At 39.2% G+C, this 20,544-nt stretch overlaps 1 protein-coding gene across 1 annotated transcript in view; it reads right to left on the reverse strand.

Moving 5' to 3' along the window:
• The window catches only part of LOC113228366 (protein son of sevenless-like), a gene marked incomplete at its 5' end in the record, with an annotated part of 58,237 nt that overhangs the window by 12,064 nt on the left and 25,629 nt on the right, over window positions 1-20,544 (reverse strand). The window contains 7 exons of the mRNA XM_026461639.1: window positions 7,690-7,762; window positions 9,955-10,045; window positions 11,172-11,307; window positions 13,409-13,468; window positions 16,258-16,390; window positions 18,018-18,110; window positions 19,888-19,993. Of these exons, the coding sequence (XP_026317424.1) occupies window positions 7,690-7,762; window positions 9,955-10,045; window positions 11,172-11,307; window positions 13,409-13,468; window positions 16,258-16,390; window positions 18,018-18,110; window positions 19,888-19,993 (692 nt within the window). The remainder of the gene's footprint in view (window positions 1-7,689; window positions 7,763-9,954; window positions 10,046-11,171; window positions 11,308-13,408; window positions 13,469-16,257; window positions 16,391-18,017; window positions 18,111-19,887; window positions 19,994-20,544) is intronic.

Consider the following 20,544-nt stretch of genomic DNA (forward strand, 5'->3'; position numbering starts at 1 on the left):
CACAGAGGACGTATTTATATCGTAGACCGTTTTCCCAGACAACACCACAGTCTTTTATCTAAATGTAATCTACATTTATGTTTGTTTGTCATTGAATACGTATATTACCTAACAAAATAATCAGTGCTTAATTTTTTCACCGACTGTAAAAATAGGAGCTTCTCAATTCGAAGGTTAACATTTATACAGGGTGACATTTTTACAAGTACGATTGTACAAGATGCCCTAAGATTGAGTAAGTGTGAAGGCAAGAATTAAACAAACTTATCGTTCAGTAATGCGTGACATTCATTTTGGTACGACTACTTTATTGCATCATTAGTGAATGACGTTTTAAAAATATTTTTTAACCAGTTTTATTTTTAATTATACTATAAAACACAAATTTCAATCTAAAAGCTGCAATTCCTTTACACATTTGTATTGAATGCATAAGAAGTCTCTTAGTACCAAAAGGTCCGCTAGGGGTCGGGTATCATAAGGTATCGACTGTGTTTTTTTTATATTTTAAAAGCCCCTCACAAAGGAAATCATGTCGCGGGTACCATGGACACATATATAGATAACCACAACACCGGTCAACAACAATCAAACCCGGGCCTCGGGTGGTAACGTTGTTCGTTCGGCCACGGAAACAGTTACATTCTGATACAAGAGAAACATTTGTAATGTTCCGTTTAGTGACAGAGTTGGGAATACTGTGTTCCGAGAAGGTTGTGCTTCGAAAGAGGACGTATTATTTATTATTAGCATTGAAGATTATGATGTTTCTACTACACACTCGTACACACACTCAACATAGCCCCGCACTAGGGAAACCTTGTGTCGCGGGTGCCATGGACACACATGTAGACAACAACAAATTACACCCAAACTCACGAGAGAAATAAATGTAGACCATACAAATATTTCTCCCGGCCCGGGAATCGAACCTGGGACCTCTGCGTGGCAGTCCGGCATGGTAACTGTTCGGCCACGGAGGCAGTTAAATATTTTTTGTGTGAATGTTACGCGATTTCTCTGGCTTTTGTGAACCGATTACGATGATTCTTTTTTTTGTTGGAAAGAGGGTAATTACGAACACTGGGCAGTTGGCTGTGTGAGGTTTATTTCGCCTGTTTACATAGTTTTTTTTTATAACATCAAGTGACGGGATGAACAAGTCGTGCGCCTGATGGTAAGCTACACGCCTGAACTTATAAGGTTCCTGCCCTTCTCGTATACCCTATGGGTCGGTAGGGAGAGTCACTATAATCAAAACTAATGTAGAAAGCTCGGGTGCTGTACTTTTTTGTGTGTATGTTACGTGATTACTTAATTTGTGAACCGATTTTGATGGTTCTTTTTTATTGGAAAAAGGGTACCTCAATATTGGTCCCATTTAAACTTGAAGAAAATATTTAGATACATAAAACGTTTATTTTGATCTACAGACACACATATATAACAGAAAATATGTAATACAATCATTGACTTACAATTATATGGACGTCGGGTCCGCGCTAAAAAGTGTCCGAACTTATAGGGCGTTAAAATCGTATACAGAGCGTCATTCACGCTTTAGTCTTCGTTTGTTCGACTGACAGCGAAGCAAGCAAAATTAGACAGTACTGCGATGACATTACAATTTAAATTCAACGTTTTAGCTTTTTCATATTCCTTTACATGTCACTACGTTTAAATAGGTTGGGACATTTTTTTTCGTGGTTTTTGTATTAGACCCGTCGTCCATTTATTTGTAAGTCAATGAATACAATAGAAAGAAAAAAAAACAGCAGAGTCTCAGAACTGCCGAACACCCAGTTATGTATGCGTGCTGTAGCAGTACAAAAAGGTCATAGCTCAGCGTCGGTGTTTACTCAGGAGGAAACCGCTGATTTTCAGCTATAACCTAGAGGATTCCGCGGATACGATAACCAGCTAGCTGACGCCATTTTTATGTTGTATAAATTAAACAAATAATAATTTCGAAACTAAATAAATACAGAAGATAATATAAACTGTAAAGGAGGGAGTTTCTTTCTTCCGTTGGATGAGGTTACCCAAACAAGCCAAGTGAAACTCCAAATTGTTCAGAAGATTTTTATTTTCACCTTGTATGCCGCCAATACAATTTCACCCTATATGCGGAAGGTCCGGACAGTTGTTCCCAAGAAGGGACTCACTCCTGGAAATCGTGCCGCGAGATGAGGTCTTTCACTCTATATGAGCGTACGAAATATCAGAAGATCCGGGTAGCAGTTCACAAGAAGGGACTCAACTCCTGACGCCTTACTTAGCTCTCTGTATTCTCAGATTTCTCTTCCCATTAACACAATTGTGTTCGAAGTCACTATTCGAGGGAAAATCTTAACACCGCGATTCAGAAATAACGCCAAATGGGTCAATGCAATCTAGCGGATTCTTAGAGAACTAAAAGTGAACAATCTGGCTTAAGGCCGTCTACTACATAAAGTAGGTTTGTTACAAAACATAATAAATAATATTTTAATAATATAACCAAATTATAAATTGACTTATATGTGATTAACATATAAAAATCTATTTAATTATAAATAGGCATGTTGCTATTACACAATGCTATGGAGGAAATTTTCTCTAAGCAAAGCGCTGTGGAATACCTTTTCCTTAAAAGTGCATTTAGACTTTAGAAGTCTCAAAGTTGGTGGGATATTATTCCAACACTTAGCGGGGCGCGTAATGATCAGGGCTTATGGTCATGTAGTTTATAAAAATGGGGAAATTTTAATTTTGAAAAAAGATATTCGGGATTTTTGAATTTAACAATATGAAACATTAAAGAGGCCAGATGTAACTGTCTGCGAGATTACATATTGAGTATAAAGGCATTGTTTAGAAAAGGCGTGATATGACTCTTAGGCGGAACATCAAAAATAAATCTACAACTGCCTCCGTGGCCGAACGGTTACCATGCCGGACTGCCACGCAGAGGTCCCAGGTTCGATTCCCGGGTCGGGAGAAATGTTTGTATGGCCTACATTTATTTCCCTCGTGAGTTTGGGTGTAATTTGTGGTTGTCTATGTGTGTGTCCATGGCACCCGCGACACAGGGTTTCCCTAGTGCGGGGCTATGTTGAGTGTGTGCGTTATTTATTTATTTATTCTGCACGCGTTGTATTAAGCGACCTGTTTTGTATAATGGTCGAGGGCCATAAACAAGATCTGCGTAATTGAGACGAGATAACACCAGTGACTCGCATACAGTGATCCTCACTCTCTCGTATAGTAAGTTTCTAATTTTATACAAGACTTTCAGTCTATAGAAACAGCTCCTTACAAGATTCTCTAAGTGTCTTTCGAAACGTAGTTCGCTAACAGAACACCTAGATTTCTAGCTTCGTAAACCAGGGAAATATTTTGACCTAGAATATTGAACTACTGGTGACTTATTTAAAATTTTCTTAATCTAAACCTTTGATCCAAGCACCATAAACTTCGACTTATTAGAGTTTAGTACAAGCGCGTTTCTGACTGACCATTCAGCTATCGCGCTTAGGTCTTTGTTGAGCAGCTGTAACGCATCTGATATTCTCTCAGGCACTTCAAAGATATATAACAACATCGTCACCGTATATATGAAATTTACTGTGTTTTATTACTTGCATCAAATTAGCACTGTATATAATAAATAGAAGAGGACTTTGTATGGAACCCTGAGGAACTCCACGATGAACAGGTTGCGAATCGGAGACCATGCCAATGCCGTCGGGTTGCCGCGCGTTTGAGTCTCACAGACTGGTGTCGGTTATCAAGATAATCACCGAACCACTGTACCGCCTGTGGGTTCAGTCCGTAGTAGGCTAATTTTGAAAGCAAAAGAGGGACACAAATGTTGTCAAAAGCTCGAGAGAAGTCCAAAAGAGAAAGACTTGTACCACGGCCAGCGTCCTGTGCCGCTAGTATATTGTCCGTTACGTCCAGCAAAGCAGTAACCGTCTCACGACCCCTTCGGAAACCCGACTGAAGAGAAGGGAGGATATTGTTCTTATCTACATGATATAGAAGCTGAGGATATACTGCCTTTTCCAGAATTTTGGAAAGAAAAGGCAGTACACTAATAGGCCTAAGATCTTTCAGTTCACTGGGATTGTCAATTTTAGGTAGTGGAGTGACCAGTGCTTCCTTCCACAGTCTAGGAACCCTACCTGTCAGAATGGATTTGTTCACAATCGTAGTGATTATCGACAAAGTTGTTGGTAACGTTAATATAACCATGTCACAGCTAATATTGTCGTATCCTATTGCATTAGACTAAACAGACATTATGTATTTCGAGATGTTCAGTTACGATACAGGTTGAAGAGTTAAGGAATCAGCCCCAAAAGTAAATGTTTCGAATTTGTTTCTCTCTAAACGAGCAGCCATTTCATCATGCCCAGGGACATTCAAAAAGTGATTCTTGATCTTATTGGGGTCACTGAAATAGTCAAGCAGGTATTCATTTTTATTGGACTTGGATCTATTAAAATTTAGTTTTTTAATTTTTTCCAAAACTTAACACTATCTTTTACATTATAATTAATACAGTGATTAAAATAAGCACTTTTTTCATAATAAATACTAGTTTCTACTAGATTTTTAAGATCCCTGTAGTACTGCATATCTGTGTTTGAAAGTTTTCTCTTTATACGGGCTTCGTTACGTAACTGCATCATAAATTTAAGTGTGTTGGTGATCCAAGGCAGGGAATTGGGATCTTTCATATGACGAGTTTTATAGGGAGCATGCCTATCAAATAGTTCCATCAGCAGTGTATTAAAATGGTAACCATAGCATCAACAGTCGGTTCATTACCTACAGATTCCCAGTCTATGGAGTTTAGGTCGCTGTTAAAACTGTCTAAATTTATATTCTGCAAGGATCTGTAGGTGATAGCTCTGGCAGGTATTTGAGTCTTTTTTAGCGTCAATGTAACATTTATCATTGAGTGCCTGAATGATCCAGTGATGTTACTGACCAAGACTTCACGAACCGTACATTGGTGCACACAACGTCAATTAGCGTCTCCGAGATTGCAGTAAAGTGAGTAGGTTCAGATAGAACTTGTTTCAAATCCACACAACGCAGAAATTGATCCAACTTCATAGTCTCATCGTATCTTTGTTGTAGCATATTAACATTAAAATCGCCCATAAGAATTAAATAATCATAGTGGGAAAACCTAGAGACTCAACCACTGTAGCCCGTACGCAGTACCTATCACTAAGGAGTAGTCATTACTTTTAGTAGTCAGCCACATCTGCTCTATAGAATCATTGGGATTTTACATAAAACCCCACTCCCCCACCACGTCCACCTCGCATATGCTGCGGACGCGGTGCACGACGTAGTCGGTAGCCCGGCAGTGCAGGCGCACAAACCTCCTGCCCAGTCCCCAGCCATGTCTCATTAATAGCAACTATATCGGAATTGAAACGATCCATTGCAACAATAAAATCATCTTGCCCTGTATTAAGGGAGCCTGCATTATATAATCCCAACCTAATGAATTTATTTTTAGGAGCCATTGATTAAATTTTAAATAGGTAAGCAATAACATGAACTAAGTTACTCATATGTAAGTAAAATGTATATAAGTAACGTTCGTATAGACTGTACAATATGTTGACATTAGTAAAGGTTAAATGGGTAACAATATGTTTCGTAAATATATTGCAGATAAAAATTAAAAATACAAGATTATTCAGTGTTAATAAAATGCTTGTAAATAAATAAATGTAGATTGATAAATAAATTACTACCAAGAAAATGCGATTCACAATGAGCAGCATTGCACTGATACAGCACACCCCACTACACAAAAATACTCGTAACGAAGGCAATTCATTTAAGAAAATCGTACGCTGATTACACAAAAAGCAAAACAAAAGCATATAAGTAAAAATGAAATGAAATTTTGAATGATTTTACATGTATGCAAAATAAGCGTTACTAGTATTACAATCCTATGCAAATTAATTATATGGTCTGTGAGATTAATTAATGTAAAAAAATATATAGATTTATTTATTGTCGCTAATCGTTTCAATTCCAAAAGCACGGGAAATATCAGCCTCGGTACGGAGGCGATGCCGTGCCGCGTCGCTGCTCTGATGCCGACGCGCAAATATCCGACCGTCGCGTGACCACACGTAGCGCCAGTTGACGCGCCCAGCCGCCTCGCGAGCCAGACGGAATACCACCCTGTTGGTGCGGGTCAGTCGCTCTTTGATGTAGAATCGGCGCGGCGGGCCAGGCAGACCTATACCCTCTGTGGTAGCGCCTCGGCGAACGCGAGCCGCTTGCAACATCTGATCACGTACTGCGCTAGCCGCACCACAATCAGTCTCGGACGTGCAGTAGACGTCGCCAGTACATCTGCCTCTTCCGGAGGACGTCCCACTCGCGTGGCACTCACGATCTCCTGCTCACCCAGATTGACGCCTAATTTATTTGCAAGGGTAATGATTATATGTTGCAAGCTTTCACCCTTTTGTTCGGGAACGCACGGGACCTCGACGTCATTCTGCAGCAGCTCCTGATCACGCTCATTTAGTTCCGCTTTAAGCTGTTCAACGGTGGGAAGTAGTGAGGCGTCAGCGCCTGCCGGTTTGCTTTGAGCACGTTGCTCTAGGGCTGTAATGCGTTTATTCGAGTTTGCCCACCCAATTTTCACAGGCGTCCATCCTCGCTGCCAGTTTGCTCATTGTGTCGTTTACAGTGGCCAGGAGATGTCTAGTTGCCGTCAGCAACTCCCTAAACAGACGCATTTCCGCTACCAGAGCACTTGTAGCATGCGACGCATTTGTAGTCGCATCGTGGCCTGAGATGTTCATCGTAGCATCCAGTAAAGAGACATCCATCTGATCTGGTGGACTGTCAACAATTTCCGCTTTGCCACGAATCGTGATTCCATCTCCTGTATGTCGCACCGGAGTATTAGTATTGCCGATTTTGGGTTGTTTATCAATACAAATCGCACACTTTCAAACAGCTCTATATTCAGCAGTTAATGTATTAAAAAACCGCTGCTCGGACACACCGGCACACCATATGTCAAAGTTCTCACGACAGACACTGCAGCACAAAAAAGCCTATCTTTAATTGGTTGCCGGCATCCATAAGAATTGCCGCATCATCCAGAAAAGTGTGTAAATGTTTAAAAAAAAAACAAGAAATATTATTTCTTTCACAGAATGAACTAACGACCGGTCAATGACACGAGTTTAAGTTCTCACCACACAGTTAATATTTCACAACAGTTAAATCTTAAGTTGTTGGCAAATCCACAGAATGTTCGATTATTTCAAATGTACCACTCAACAGGTCGCAGTTTTAGCTAACTTTTGAAATACATTTGCAGCATAATAACTTAACATTTGCACAGTTAATTCACAATAATTCATGAACGAATCGTAAACACGTCAGTTAGCGATTCCGCGTCCCGCGCACCTCTTAAACACTTCACAAAAGTGACAAACTAAGGGATGAATCCGATTTCGCGCACTTTCCGGTGACCGATTTCAATAAAACTTTGCAAATAGGATGTAATTCCACGAACTTTTGAGGTCGGTTTTTTTTACAAAAAAGTTATAATTATGGTCTCTGAAAGTAATGCAAACATTGCCAAGCATGTTGAGAGATGTACTATTATTAGATGAAAAAATTACTTAAAGGAAATTGTCTCACCTAGCGAGGTCGTGGTGCTTGGGGCTGGGTAGCGGCCGGTCGGGCGGCGACGGCGGCGAACTGCTCGCCATGGCTGCAACACAATTCAGGCGTTGGCATATTTTACTAGCGGAAAATCTGCAGTACCATGCGGAGGGTCAGTGATATCTCCAATTTTCATTTAGGGAAGCGGAAGTACTGATTTAAAAAAAAATTAATTTAATACTCACAACAAATTCTTTGAAATAAATAGTAAGCAATGCACTGAAATCATCGAGTATATAACCAGAAATAGAGACGAAAGGTAATTTAATTTGTTTGAAAATTATTCTGCCAAATCATTACGGTGACAACTGCGCTCCGATTGGTCAGCCCGAATTCGAAAACAATTGACGGATGTCGTCAATTGTTTCATTTCAAAGCGACCAGTTTAACTTTGCTATCATGGACGAAAATTCAAAAATTTACACATTTAATTACCGATGAAATGTGATTCTGTTTGTTTTGTAATTAAATATTTTGCTGTTTGCATCAACTCGAACAGCCCCCTATTGTTAGAGATATTATCTTTATTACAATAAATATAGAATAGTTTTGGAATACACGGACACGTACACACAGGCCAGATATTGGCGTAGTACTATTTCTATATTCTATATACTTATTTGTATATACTTGATGACAGAAACCCTTGAAGGGTTTGTGACGTGTCACGTCTGACAAGTGAAAATTAAATAGTAACTTAAGTTAACATAAACGATCTTATATAAATAGATAGGTTAAGCATAAATGATTTAATAATTACATTTATATTTAAAAATTGAAGGTAGGTTGTAACTAGGTACGAGCGAGAGCGAGCAAGAAGGTACTAGTTTTGCTGCATTAAGATGGTATTCGTATTCGAATATAATAATGAATATTGATCATCAAGAAAGATCATTCAAACGCAAATTAAAAGAGCACTTCCTGTCAAGCTCAACAGTCAATCAGTACCATAAATAAATAAATAATTTATTATATTATATTGAGTTCATGTATGTGTTTATGTATGTAAATTTCAAGTAAATTTTATAATAAATTTATTGAACAATAATTAGTATCGCATACTTTATTTTTAACCGACTTCAACAAAAGGAGGAGGTTCCACTCAATTCGACTGTATTTTTTTGTACATATGTTACGCGATAACTTGTGAACCAATTTTGATGATTCTTTTTTGTTGGAAAGGGGGTAGGTCAGTAGTGGTCACACTTAAATTAGAAGAAAGTATTCCACCTCTAAGGGTAGCAAACTAGGGGATGAATTACTTTTGAGGTCGGTTTTTTAGTACTCTGTACGGAGATAATTTCTTCACAGCTGGAAGAGATCTGTTCTAGAGATAATCTCACATTTTTATAAGTCTTTTGTAACATGTTTATAAATATAAAAACTGTAACTCAATGAACTGAACGATTTCCTTTCGTAGAGCCCATGCAACCATAGACAAGTTTGAAAAGTAAGCTCACTTTTGTACTAACATTTTTCAAACACAATTTTAAGATATTCCTTGTTGCAAAAAGTGACGAGATATCAAGTCGAAACCTTCAAAATGTACGAGTGTAAATGTAGTGTTACTTATTGCATTGATTGAGATTGCTTTAGGATTTTAACTAAACCGATTTGTTTACTTTTCCTGTTTTACAATGGATTGAAACAGATTGTTATCAATAAGCACTTGCGATTATTTTACGTATCGATGGACTATTGTCTTCAATCCAAAATGTTTACAGTTTTTATTTAAATAGTGATCAAATGAAGAAGTGGCACAAAATAATACACAAACTGTGAATACAGTGACGTTTCCTTGTTTACCCACCTATGACGTCACGTGGTGCATTTAGTGTTTGCGTAGATGATTAAAAATACAAATCATTATTCTTTCACAAAAAGATTGACGATGTCCATTTTTATTAAACAAACAATTTTTTCTAATATCATTTTAGATTTTTTGTGTTTAGTGTCAGATTACCTGCTGTGTTGATAATTTATAATTTCGATACCTCGAATGAACAATACACCAACTATATTTTTTGGTCATTTTCTGTTGTAAACAGCCCTATTTATTTACTAATATTGTGCTTTCTGAATTTTGCAAAAAAAAAAAAGAAAAAGAAAGAAAAAACAGAAGTCCAAAAATTAAGTTGGCGTAGTGTTAATTGGAGGCATCGAATTGATATGTTTGTATTTGTTCTTTATTTTTGTGTATTTCTGTATTGTGGTGTTCCAAGAAAACTTTTCAATACTGACAATTGGTGAGCGTGGAGTCCCGCGGCGGCACCAGCGGCGGTTTGTCAGCTTCCGTTGCACTGGTGCGCGGCAGCAAGGGAGGCACTCGCTCCTGTAACACCACCTCCGTTCATCATCACGTCACAGGTATGGTATAGGTACGCACATGATATTTATAGTAGAGATACCACGATTGTTCGGTATTCGGCCTACTCAGTCACTTTTCTTAATATTTTGTTTAGTATTTAATACTTTTCTTAGCGCGTTTGCGCCCTAGAAATCTAGAAAACTCGGACCCTTTTCGGACATCGCTTGTGTACCAAAGCGTGACGCACAGAGAGAGAGAGTCGGGTCGGGACCGCGGGGGGTCTAATTCCGTGCATTTATATGGACGACAACACACCGAGCGCGGTCCCCATTGTGTGTTTCACGCCTAAGTCCGATTCGAATGAGAAAATACGAGCATCGCTTGTACACCTATAGATAAAATGATGCCTGTCACATTTCGGACAGTCATTTCTCGGATTTGGAACTGATACGAATTGGACGTTGCAGTGCCACTCAGAGCTTTAAATCGCAAAGATCTGAGGGGCACGGCCACTGCGCCCGTCACCTTGAGACGTAAGTTCACAAGTCTCATGTGCCTATAATTTCACCAGCACTCTTAACCTTCTAAACCGGAATGCAGTAATGCTGATATTACTGCTTGGCGGCAGAAATAGGTAAGGTGGCAGTACTTCCCTGGACGAAATCTTTCACAAGGAGCTCTACTGCTACTAACTTTGTTTTCAGAATAAGTTTAGCAAAATACTTTTTTTATATATATATGATCAACAATACTGCTTGCACGTCGAAGTCGGCTCGCAAGCCTTGAAAGTTAAATCTCTAATGCGCATAGAATCAGCACGGTAGACTATGGTCAACTTTGTTGGTCTCCGAGATCGAAAATGTAACAAACAAAGGTGTTGCCATTACAAGAAAATATATTTTAAAAATCGTGCAATTGTGAAATGTTCTAAAGAAAATTAATGCCATTTTTACATTGTAATTTAATTATGCGCACACAAACAATTTAAGTTGATTTTTTTAACATAACCTAAGCCCATAAAAATTGATTCTGTGCAATTTTTTATTCTATTCATACACTTTTTGATTATACAATTTTGGATTGGGCAGATGACGTAAAAGAGCGTTTTATTACTATAACCACGTAGATAAATAAAAACAAAGAAGCTTGCCTGCGCCGGCGCCTGGTCGCTTTGCCGGCTGTGGTCGTGCCGCCAGGAGTTGAGGTGGTCGACCGTGCCGCAGTAGCACTCCGACTCCACGATGGGGTTGCGCGGGACCAGCGGCTTGCCCAGGCACCCGGATGCCCTGAGGCGTACCACGTCATTCAATAGCCGCAACACTCCAAAATTATGTCACTGATATGCCACCCAAATTGCATAAAGCTAACTAGGGCTCCATCACTCGCTCAAGGTTACGCGATAACTGCCTACCGCTGAGTGTACCGACGTCGGTACAAGCGCTCATATAAGTCTCTCATTTACGAGCATTCGGCTCCGCACGACTGCACACGGCGGGAACTAATTATTTTTTCCCCATATTATTTATTATTTTCACTCATCGAGTGTATAACCAGAAATAGAGACGATATAAAGGCCATCCATCCCTGGCAATTCGTCACGTAAATGGGCCTTATATCACTTTTAAATATCAACTCTCGTTTGCGCTGAAATCACAAATAAGAAAGCTGAAATAGTACAGCGCCAACAACTAACTGTGCTGTGTGTACGTCTCCGTAAATTCCAAATAAATCTGTATTTATTGTAATAAAGATAGTATATATAACATTGGGGGGCTGTTCCATTCGGTGTTGTGAGAAAAACAGCAAAACATCTAATTACAAAACAAACGGAACCACATTTCATCGGTAATTAAATATGTAAACTTTCACTTTACGTCCATTATAGCTAAGCTCAAGTGAAACTGGTCGATTTGAAGTGAGACAATTAACGACTCGTCTCTTGTGTCGAATTCGGGCTGGCCAATCGGAACACAGTTGTCACCGTAATGATATGGCAGAATAGTTTTCAAACAAATTAAATGACATTTCGTCTCTATTTCTGGTTATATACTCGATGTTTTCACCACTCTGACCGCGTGCTTAGGTTCCTTTTTTCACATAATGAGCGCCTGGTGCCATTTAGTAGGCTATTATAGCGTAGATATTTTCGATTTTGTATGAGACTGACGTATCTGTTACGTAGTGACTATTAAGTAATCTATGGTTATACATCCTCCTTGTTTTCGTACGAATGTATATGTCGGTCACATGAAGCTTGTGGCCAAGCGGGTGTCTATTTTACATTAATTACATTCAGTAGGGTATCATGTTTTACGAAACGGTCCAATTCCAATTCCATTTATTTGCCACACACAAAAGAAAAAACATAAAACATACAAATGAAAAATCTAACATAAAAATAGTAAGTAAAAACACAAAACTCAAATCAGTCTCGAGTATCGAGCTTAGTATATAAAACTTAGTTTGCAAAGCACTGATTTTCAGCCAGAACCTTACTGACAGGAGCTACGGACTCACGTTTGCGTAACAAGTAATTTATGGAACAAAATTTGTTCGAAAGTAGAAAAGAAAATAAAATAATAATTTACACAATAAAAATCATTAGCGATTGTCAATTTTAACTGATTTTTTTTAATGGTAAAAAGCGGAATAAAATAGGACGAAAAAATATAATAAAATAAATGTTTGAAGGGAGACAAAAAAAAAACAAAAGCACAACAGTTATCCCAAACAGAAACTCACAAAAAATATGTCTAAAATTTACAACGTATTTTGATGACACTGGGGTGACCCGACAGTCACTATGACCTCACAGAAAGCGTGCAAGCTCGGCTCTACTGACACCGCACTACTTGCGTGTGAAGGTCGATTTTGGATAAACCATATTTCAACGCTGCTGGTTCGCGTCCTATCAGAATGAAGTAATTTTTTTTTGTGTTCGATTTTTTTATGGTACTAAGTTACAGAAGAAATAAGTCGTGCGTCTGTTGTAAAGCGACACGCCTGTCCATAACAGTTGCAGTGTCACTCAGAGCTTTCAATAGCAAAGATCTGAGGGACACTGCCACCCTGAGACATAAGTTGACATGTCCCACGTGCATGTAGTTTCACCAGAACCCTTACCCTCCAAAACCGGAACGCAGTAATTCTCACATTACCGCTTGGCGGCAAGAAATAGGCAAGGTTTCACAAGGAGCTCTGCTGCTGCTACATCTACACATCAGGAAAATTGAAGCAGAGCTTTGTGCGTATGGGTCGTAAAACATTAACATAAGGATGGAGTGTTCCGGACCATAGTCTAGACATACTACATATAGTAGACCGAAAGTGCGGCAACTAACGAAGAAAATTATTAGCTGAAAGGGAAAAAAATCGTATTTAGCTTACTTTTCATGTTTCGGAGAATGTCGGTCTCGCGGTGATGGAGGCTCGTCCTTTGTCGAGTTCCTACAAACGAAAAATACTATTAGTAAAATGCATACTCGATGCATCAGCGAGTACAATCAATATTGAAGTTCTTATTACTGTATTTACAGTTATAGTTGAGGAAACATTATTTGCACAGATGAATGTTATTTCTTGGAACGTCATGCTTTCTATTACAATAGGGTAATAAAACCATTAACACTTATTTTACTTAAAAACGTATATGGACTTAATGATCTTGGTCTAAGGACTGGTCATGGTACCACGATTTCGTGTAACTAAGATAAGCGATTCTTTTATGGACAACTGTATACGCTTTTACAAACAAATTCCGGAGCATATATTAAGATTACCATTTCCTAAGTTTAAAACTTACATTAACATTTGTTCCCAACAACTCATTGTCAATGAGTTTCTGGCATTCGTGCAGAATGCCATCGACACAATGGATGAAGTCAGCATCGAGCAGATCTGCAAATCTAATTTCAACGAAGATGAGATTTGCAGTGGCAAGATGCTGCTGTTCCAGAGCTGCGGCAAAGCGCAGCAGATGCCATCTCGTCGGAGGGATGGAGGCTTGAAGAGTGTCCAGGATGTTACTGCATTCTTGAAGAATACCGATCCGGACGACGTGCCTACTTTCGTGGCGAAGGAGCTGCACAAGTTGCCTCCGGTCACCTTTGACCACGTCGACGTCACCAGGCTGTTAAAGGACATCACGTCCTTGAAGTCGAGTTTGGCTGAAGTTCAGTCAAAATTGGAGGCGTCGGATAACTCCATAAGTGAGCTACGTGCCGAAGTTGCGTTGTTACGCAACCCCGCTTCGGTATGTAGGTCACCGACAGTCTCCTACGTCAACACGCGTCGCGGGGCGCGAAAAGCATCCGTCGGCAGTATTGAGTCGGCTCGTATGTCGCCGGTCATTGCTGTTGTCAATGCACCGTGCCCCCCTGCCCGCCCCTCCGCCTCGGAGGTTACGTCACCCGTATGCACGTCATCGCCCGGGCGTGCATACGCCGCTGTTGCCGCGACTATTAGCAGCGGAACCGCGACTTCAAAACCCGAGTTGCGGAAAACTGCAAAGGGCGGTAGTAAACCCCGAATGCCTGTCTCTGGAATCGCAGGTGCCAAATCTCAGAGGCAGACCGACAGGTGCGACGAGGACGGCTTCACAAAGGTGGAGAAGAGAAGAAAGAAACCCACCAGCCGAAATCTATGTGGCACAGCTCTAACGGGACAGAACTTCTTGCTTCGTGCGGCCATACCGACGACGCAGTTGTACCTGTCTCGACTGCATTACTCCACGAAGTCTGAGGATATAGTGGAGTATATCCGGTTGAAAGCCCAATTCACCCTGAGGGTCGAACGTTTGGAGTCTCGCCACAACGTTAACTTTAATTCGTTTGTGGTGAGGGTCCCAACGGCCCATCTGTCGACCTTCATGCAGGTAGAGTTTTGGCCGAAGGGTGTCAGGTTCCGGCGGTTCAGAGGAACGATACATGACACTTGTTTGCGTCGCACGTCGCCGAATAGTAATTCGTGTAAATAGTTAATATTTTATATGTATGTTAGTTTGTAAGGTATGTATCAATAATAATAATAATATGTATGTTAGTCTGTAAGGTATTTGTTATATGGGCCTTAGTTGCCTGAAATAAATGAATAAATAAAAAAAAAAAAAAAAAAAAAAAAATTAAAAGTATTTTAATTGAAAAGTCATATTACAAAATTGTTAGATTACGCGTTAACGTGAGTCTAGATTCCACACAAATATGATTCAAAGTGTATTCTATAACATTTAAGTTTATTTGAAAAGGGCAACCCCTAGAGTTTCTTGCTCGTTCTTCTTAGGGAAGTCGGCATAGTGAACGAGCTGTAGTTAAAAAAATGTTACCTGTGGAATAAATGATTATCTGATTTTGACTTTTGTCCATCGTACCAGTCATGGGTGTCTTAAAAACTTTTTCTGAATTCCAGCATAGTTGTTTATTTACTCATCAGGTCTTTTTTTTAACTACAAGGTACTTCGTCAAATACATCTTTTCTTACTAATTCAACAAAGTAAGTTCCGCGTACAAGTGTTTAGATTAGTTGTTTGCACTATACAGGTGGCACGTGCGTTACTGAGACGGTTTACTTTTTTGTCCTATTGTATAAGATAAGACGAATAGGTGCAAGTAAATATTTCGCCAACTATACTACAGACCTACCGCGTAATTGAGTCGGTTCTGAGGTAACTGTGCGGTGCGGGAGTGACGATTTATATGACAGTTACGTTACGCCGTATACGAGGTAATTTCAATAAGATTTTTCTGACAATATTCAATAACAATTTGATTGAAAAAAGTGCCGAATGGCTTGTGTATTCATTTAAATTATCAATGAAATAGTTTTTATTTATTTATTAACGTTTCACATAACAACAACTGATTAGTTTGGTAGGCACTATTTTTAATCAATTTGCTATTGAATATCGTCAGAAAAATCTTGTTAAAATTATCTCGCGTGCAGCATGCTACAAATGTTACTAAAACTCCTTTTCACTGTTGGGTAATTTTCCGAAAAATTTAAAATAGTGGAAATTTTTCCGGAAACAATCTCGAAAAATTGTAAAAACCGTTTCGAGGGCTCACATTATGTTCCACGTTCATAAAAACAAACTAAGAGCCACTTAGAGAAAGACGAGATTTAAAATGATTTGAAAACAGCGAAAAGGAACCTTTGGAATTTGTTCAGTAAGTTCAACTTTGACGAAATATGGCTTGTCGAAAACGGACATCTCCCGCGCCGGTTAGCCGCCCAGCACTCACTTGGCGGCGAGCGAGGCCGTGGACTTGGACTTGTCGAAGAGCGCCAGCCCCATGTCGATGAGGCTGAAGGCGTTGCCCTTCTCCATGCGCACGGGGCTCACCACGCACACGCGCTCCTCGCTCCTCACGGACCCTGCAACGGACGGAGCCCTGACGCGAACTGAACGAGCCGACCGTCATTCGGTTGGTCGATTTCATTCATTCCATCGGCTGGAATAACTGGGTTTTAAATCATCACTTCAAGGGAAAACCGCATCAAGGACATTTTCCACAATGAATCTCCAAATTACGTTCGGCAAAATATTACAACTGTGTAAGAAAATCACCATATTTCTGCAAATAAAATTCTTATTCAGGCTTTTTTGTCATTGAGCTCCACGCGCAGAAAGATAGTGATTTTCTTGCCATAACTATATAAATTAAAGACTTTTTGTGAAAAATGTCACTTATGTTAAAAGCACATAAAACTTTAAAAAAGTAGACTTTGACAATACTGAGTGATGATACTCCATACATAACATTAGAATTTTTTTCTTACACATCCCATAAAAGCAAATTTAAAATTCTCCTAAATCTCACCAATGTGCTGCCACCTAGCAGTTAATAGATAAACGATGACAAACTCAAGATGTGTTCTCCAAAAAATTAGGAACCATATCGCAGGGGTATAAGGTTTACTTCCGTCCCTCGAAACGAAACATGATTACGACAAGCAGAAAATTGAAAATTTATGCAAGTTAAACAAAATTAAGATTTAATGATGATACGGAACGCCACCATAGATAATATTACAAGTGCGACTACCATTCTTACACTCCAAAGTAGCGAAATAAGGCTTTTTCTATAATTTTCAGAATAATTGACACGACCATAGTATACAAAGCGACCCACGTCCTCTTCAATTCTTGTAACACTATCGACTGTGTGGATTATATTTTTCTGTATCTAAAGGAGCAATAAACATTTTTGACGTAACTCCACTTATGCCATTCTTCCATGAGGGGTGCGATACATAAGTTAAAATTGAAAAACAAATTGATTGATTCATTTTCCTTTCTAAATTGGCAGTGAAGAAATCACAGCTAAATCCAAACGACGTATCATTACACCATATTTATTATCACGCTGTATTTTTTTAAACATATTGTGAATCGAATGATTAAATGAACCACGAATGACATTTATTTGTCGAAAATAACACTGATGAAAATGCACATACAGTAGTGAAACTACGGAAGAAAAAAAACAACGAAAGTGTTTTAAGCCTCGATTACTATCGGAACAAATGATAAACACTACGAAATCTTCATAATGATTGGTCATGGTTTCCAATTTAAAAAGATGCAACAAATTCTGAATTATTCATATGATTTAAACTTTACCCAGTCGCTATATCGGTGAAAGTTTTGATTTTACATTGAAATTTTATTCAACGACGAACTATTAACATCTGAATCAATCCGATAAACATAATTGAAAATTTATTAAAAATAAGACTTTTCGATGATATGAAATACCACCACGGGTAATAAAGGATTTTTCGTTTTGACGTGGCTATCAGTTTTGCACTCTAAAACAGCACAATAAGGCATTTATTATAGGAGTTCAGAGAATTTGCACGAAAGAACGACACAACCATACCATACAAATGGAAAATGGCGGACCGAGCTCAAGTAGGCCTTTCGAGACGTAATGTTGGCACGCGTCAGACGCTAACTAACCACTTCCACTGTATTTATTGTTCTGTGAGTGAAACATACCTCTGTGCTCGTCGTGGTGTACAGGAAGTGAGGCCACGGACTGCCCGTCCCAGGAACCGAAGCCGCTGGTGGGCGACAGTTGCGACGCCGTACCTAGAGATTGTCACATAGATCAGTCAATGTACCATTACACAGATAACACGCTGTAAACACTTTCTATTAACACTTAAGTCCTCTTGCACATTGCCACATTGTACAAAATTGGACTTAGGATGAGGCCAGGCGAGCGTAATTGTGAGTTGCGTTTTTTGAATTGCGCAATTTGCGCTCGACCGAAATTCGGTTGGAGCGCCAGACGAACGTATTTTATTTAGTTGTTTTAAGCGTTTATACCTGTGACCCCTTCCCTCACCCGTACCTCCATATGCGACAGCCCGTCTCATGATGCGACCGAAAGTCAGTCGTCATTATGCCCGTGAGTCGGCAGATACTCATTATGCGTCGTCGTGTGAAACAAACCGTACTTTTAAATGAAACCGAACGCAGCGCAAACTACGCGACTCACAAAATTACGCTCGTCTGGCCTCACACTTAATGTCATAAGGCATTCTCTGCCAGTCAAACATTGGATCAAACAGAAAAATAACAATAAGTTGATTGTACACTTAAAACAAAAAATAACGGGAATTTATTAACCAAAATTTGATAGTTCATTTAAATGATGTAAATTAAATATACATACATACATAAGCTCACGCCCTAGTCCCACACGAGGGGTAGGCAGAAACCACGGAACGCCACTTTATCCTGGCACAACTCTGGAGCCTCACATACATCAACTACCCTTTTCATAAAACTTCTTACATTATTGTCACTTCGGACCCCAGTATTTTCGAGGACATCACTGATCTGGTCAATGCAAGTCCTTCTGAGACGTCCCTTAAAACACATCCATCCACATTCGCATCATAAATCAATATAAAATAACATAAACGTACTTAATCTCCATATTACGGATAGTATTCAAATTGGCTGAAATTCCGCTTTATATCTGACAGCCTGTAAGTATAGCAAGTCTTTTTTAAAGATGGAGTAAAATGACATTCGCAGGGTTGCTAGTTTTCATAAAATTTTAAATAGTCATGTTGTTGTTGTCGATAGTTTTATCTATGGCTTGTGAAGGAAGTTAAAATTTTGTTAATGTTACGAGGTTCTAATGATTACTAATTGCGTTATTTATTACCTTCTCTATTCTTTTATTTTGACAGATGACCTGTTAATTTTTTTTCCGAAATAAAGTTTCTTCGAATTATCATTACACCGAAAACCGAATTATGACGAAACCGTTGTTTTTTCAGGATATGTTGGATATTTATCGCAAAGACACGATTAGGTTAGGTTAAGTTTAAAAGAAAAAACATTTTCCTCTCAAAATTACTTTCGAAGTTATCAAGATTCGAGCCAACGTTATTTCTGGAAAGTGTCATTTCGGACTACTTAGGCAACCTGATTCGATCGATATTGAAATAAAATAAAAAACTTTAAAATATGTCTCCTCCGTGTATTTTTAATAAGCATAGTTCTAAATGCAGTGTATGTAGGAATTTACAGAAAAAGACAATTCAATTGAATCTTTGCCCAGCAGTGGTACGAGTAATGAGCTGATGATGATTCAAAAGGAATTCGGCTATTTATTGCTTGCGTACCCAACATTCAGTCGATTGTCGATAGAATATTTATCGACTGCAATCAATAGCTGCTCGCAAGCGGGCAACACTTTTGCGCAATGTACTGTCATTTTACTCCATCTTCAAAAAGGACTATAACAAAGCTAATCCAAGGTAATATTCGAGTCGCTTAAGTAGAATGGTCTGCCCGTAGTTGAGTGTTTCCTGCGCTCCGGTGTTCGGAGAGACGTGGGGGAACTTACTGATACTGATGGTGTCGTCGTTGTTGGCCGTGGAGTGGTGCGAGGAGTCGTGGTGGCGACGGGACACCTTCACGGGCTTCAGCGACAGCTCCGGGTATTTGCGTGGCTGAGGCACCACAAGGACATCTTGTTATACTGATCCAATATTCATTTCAATACGACGACAGGGCTTTTCTATATTGTATCGAGTTTGGGTGTTTGTGGCACTTTTTATGATACCAAGTCAGAGAACAAAAAGTAAAGAGAACGGACACTCTCCGCCCCTCCCTAGCTTTAGATACCGCACCATGCCCCGCACACTGCCGGTCACATTGACTGAACGACAACAAGGCTGCCGGCGAGCCGTTTTCGTGCGAAGACGGCTTTGATATTTGAATATAGTTTTCATTTATTCATTACGAAACTTGTACGTTAATATAAAACATGATTTTACGTTACTATTTATAATGGTCGGGAATTGTGCTATGTACGACTGTTTATCCTCATTTTCCGAAAGATGAAACGAAGTAAATAAAAAACTTATGTCTGAGACTCATTTAGTTATTGTTTTCGTCATTATTTACTGCAGAGTAATATATATATGTATAAAAAATACAGATTTATTATATCAATATAATGAGGCGCCATGACTTCGTGAGCTGGTAGACAAGGGACTTC

Source organism: Hyposmocoma kahamanoa, unplaced genomic scaffold, assembly GCF_003589595.1.
Source record: "Hyposmocoma kahamanoa isolate Upper Pololo Valley unplaced genomic scaffold, ASM358959v1 228, whole genome shotgun sequence".
Taxonomy (NCBI): Eukaryota; Metazoa; Arthropoda; class Insecta; order Lepidoptera; family Cosmopterigidae; genus Hyposmocoma; species Hyposmocoma kahamanoa.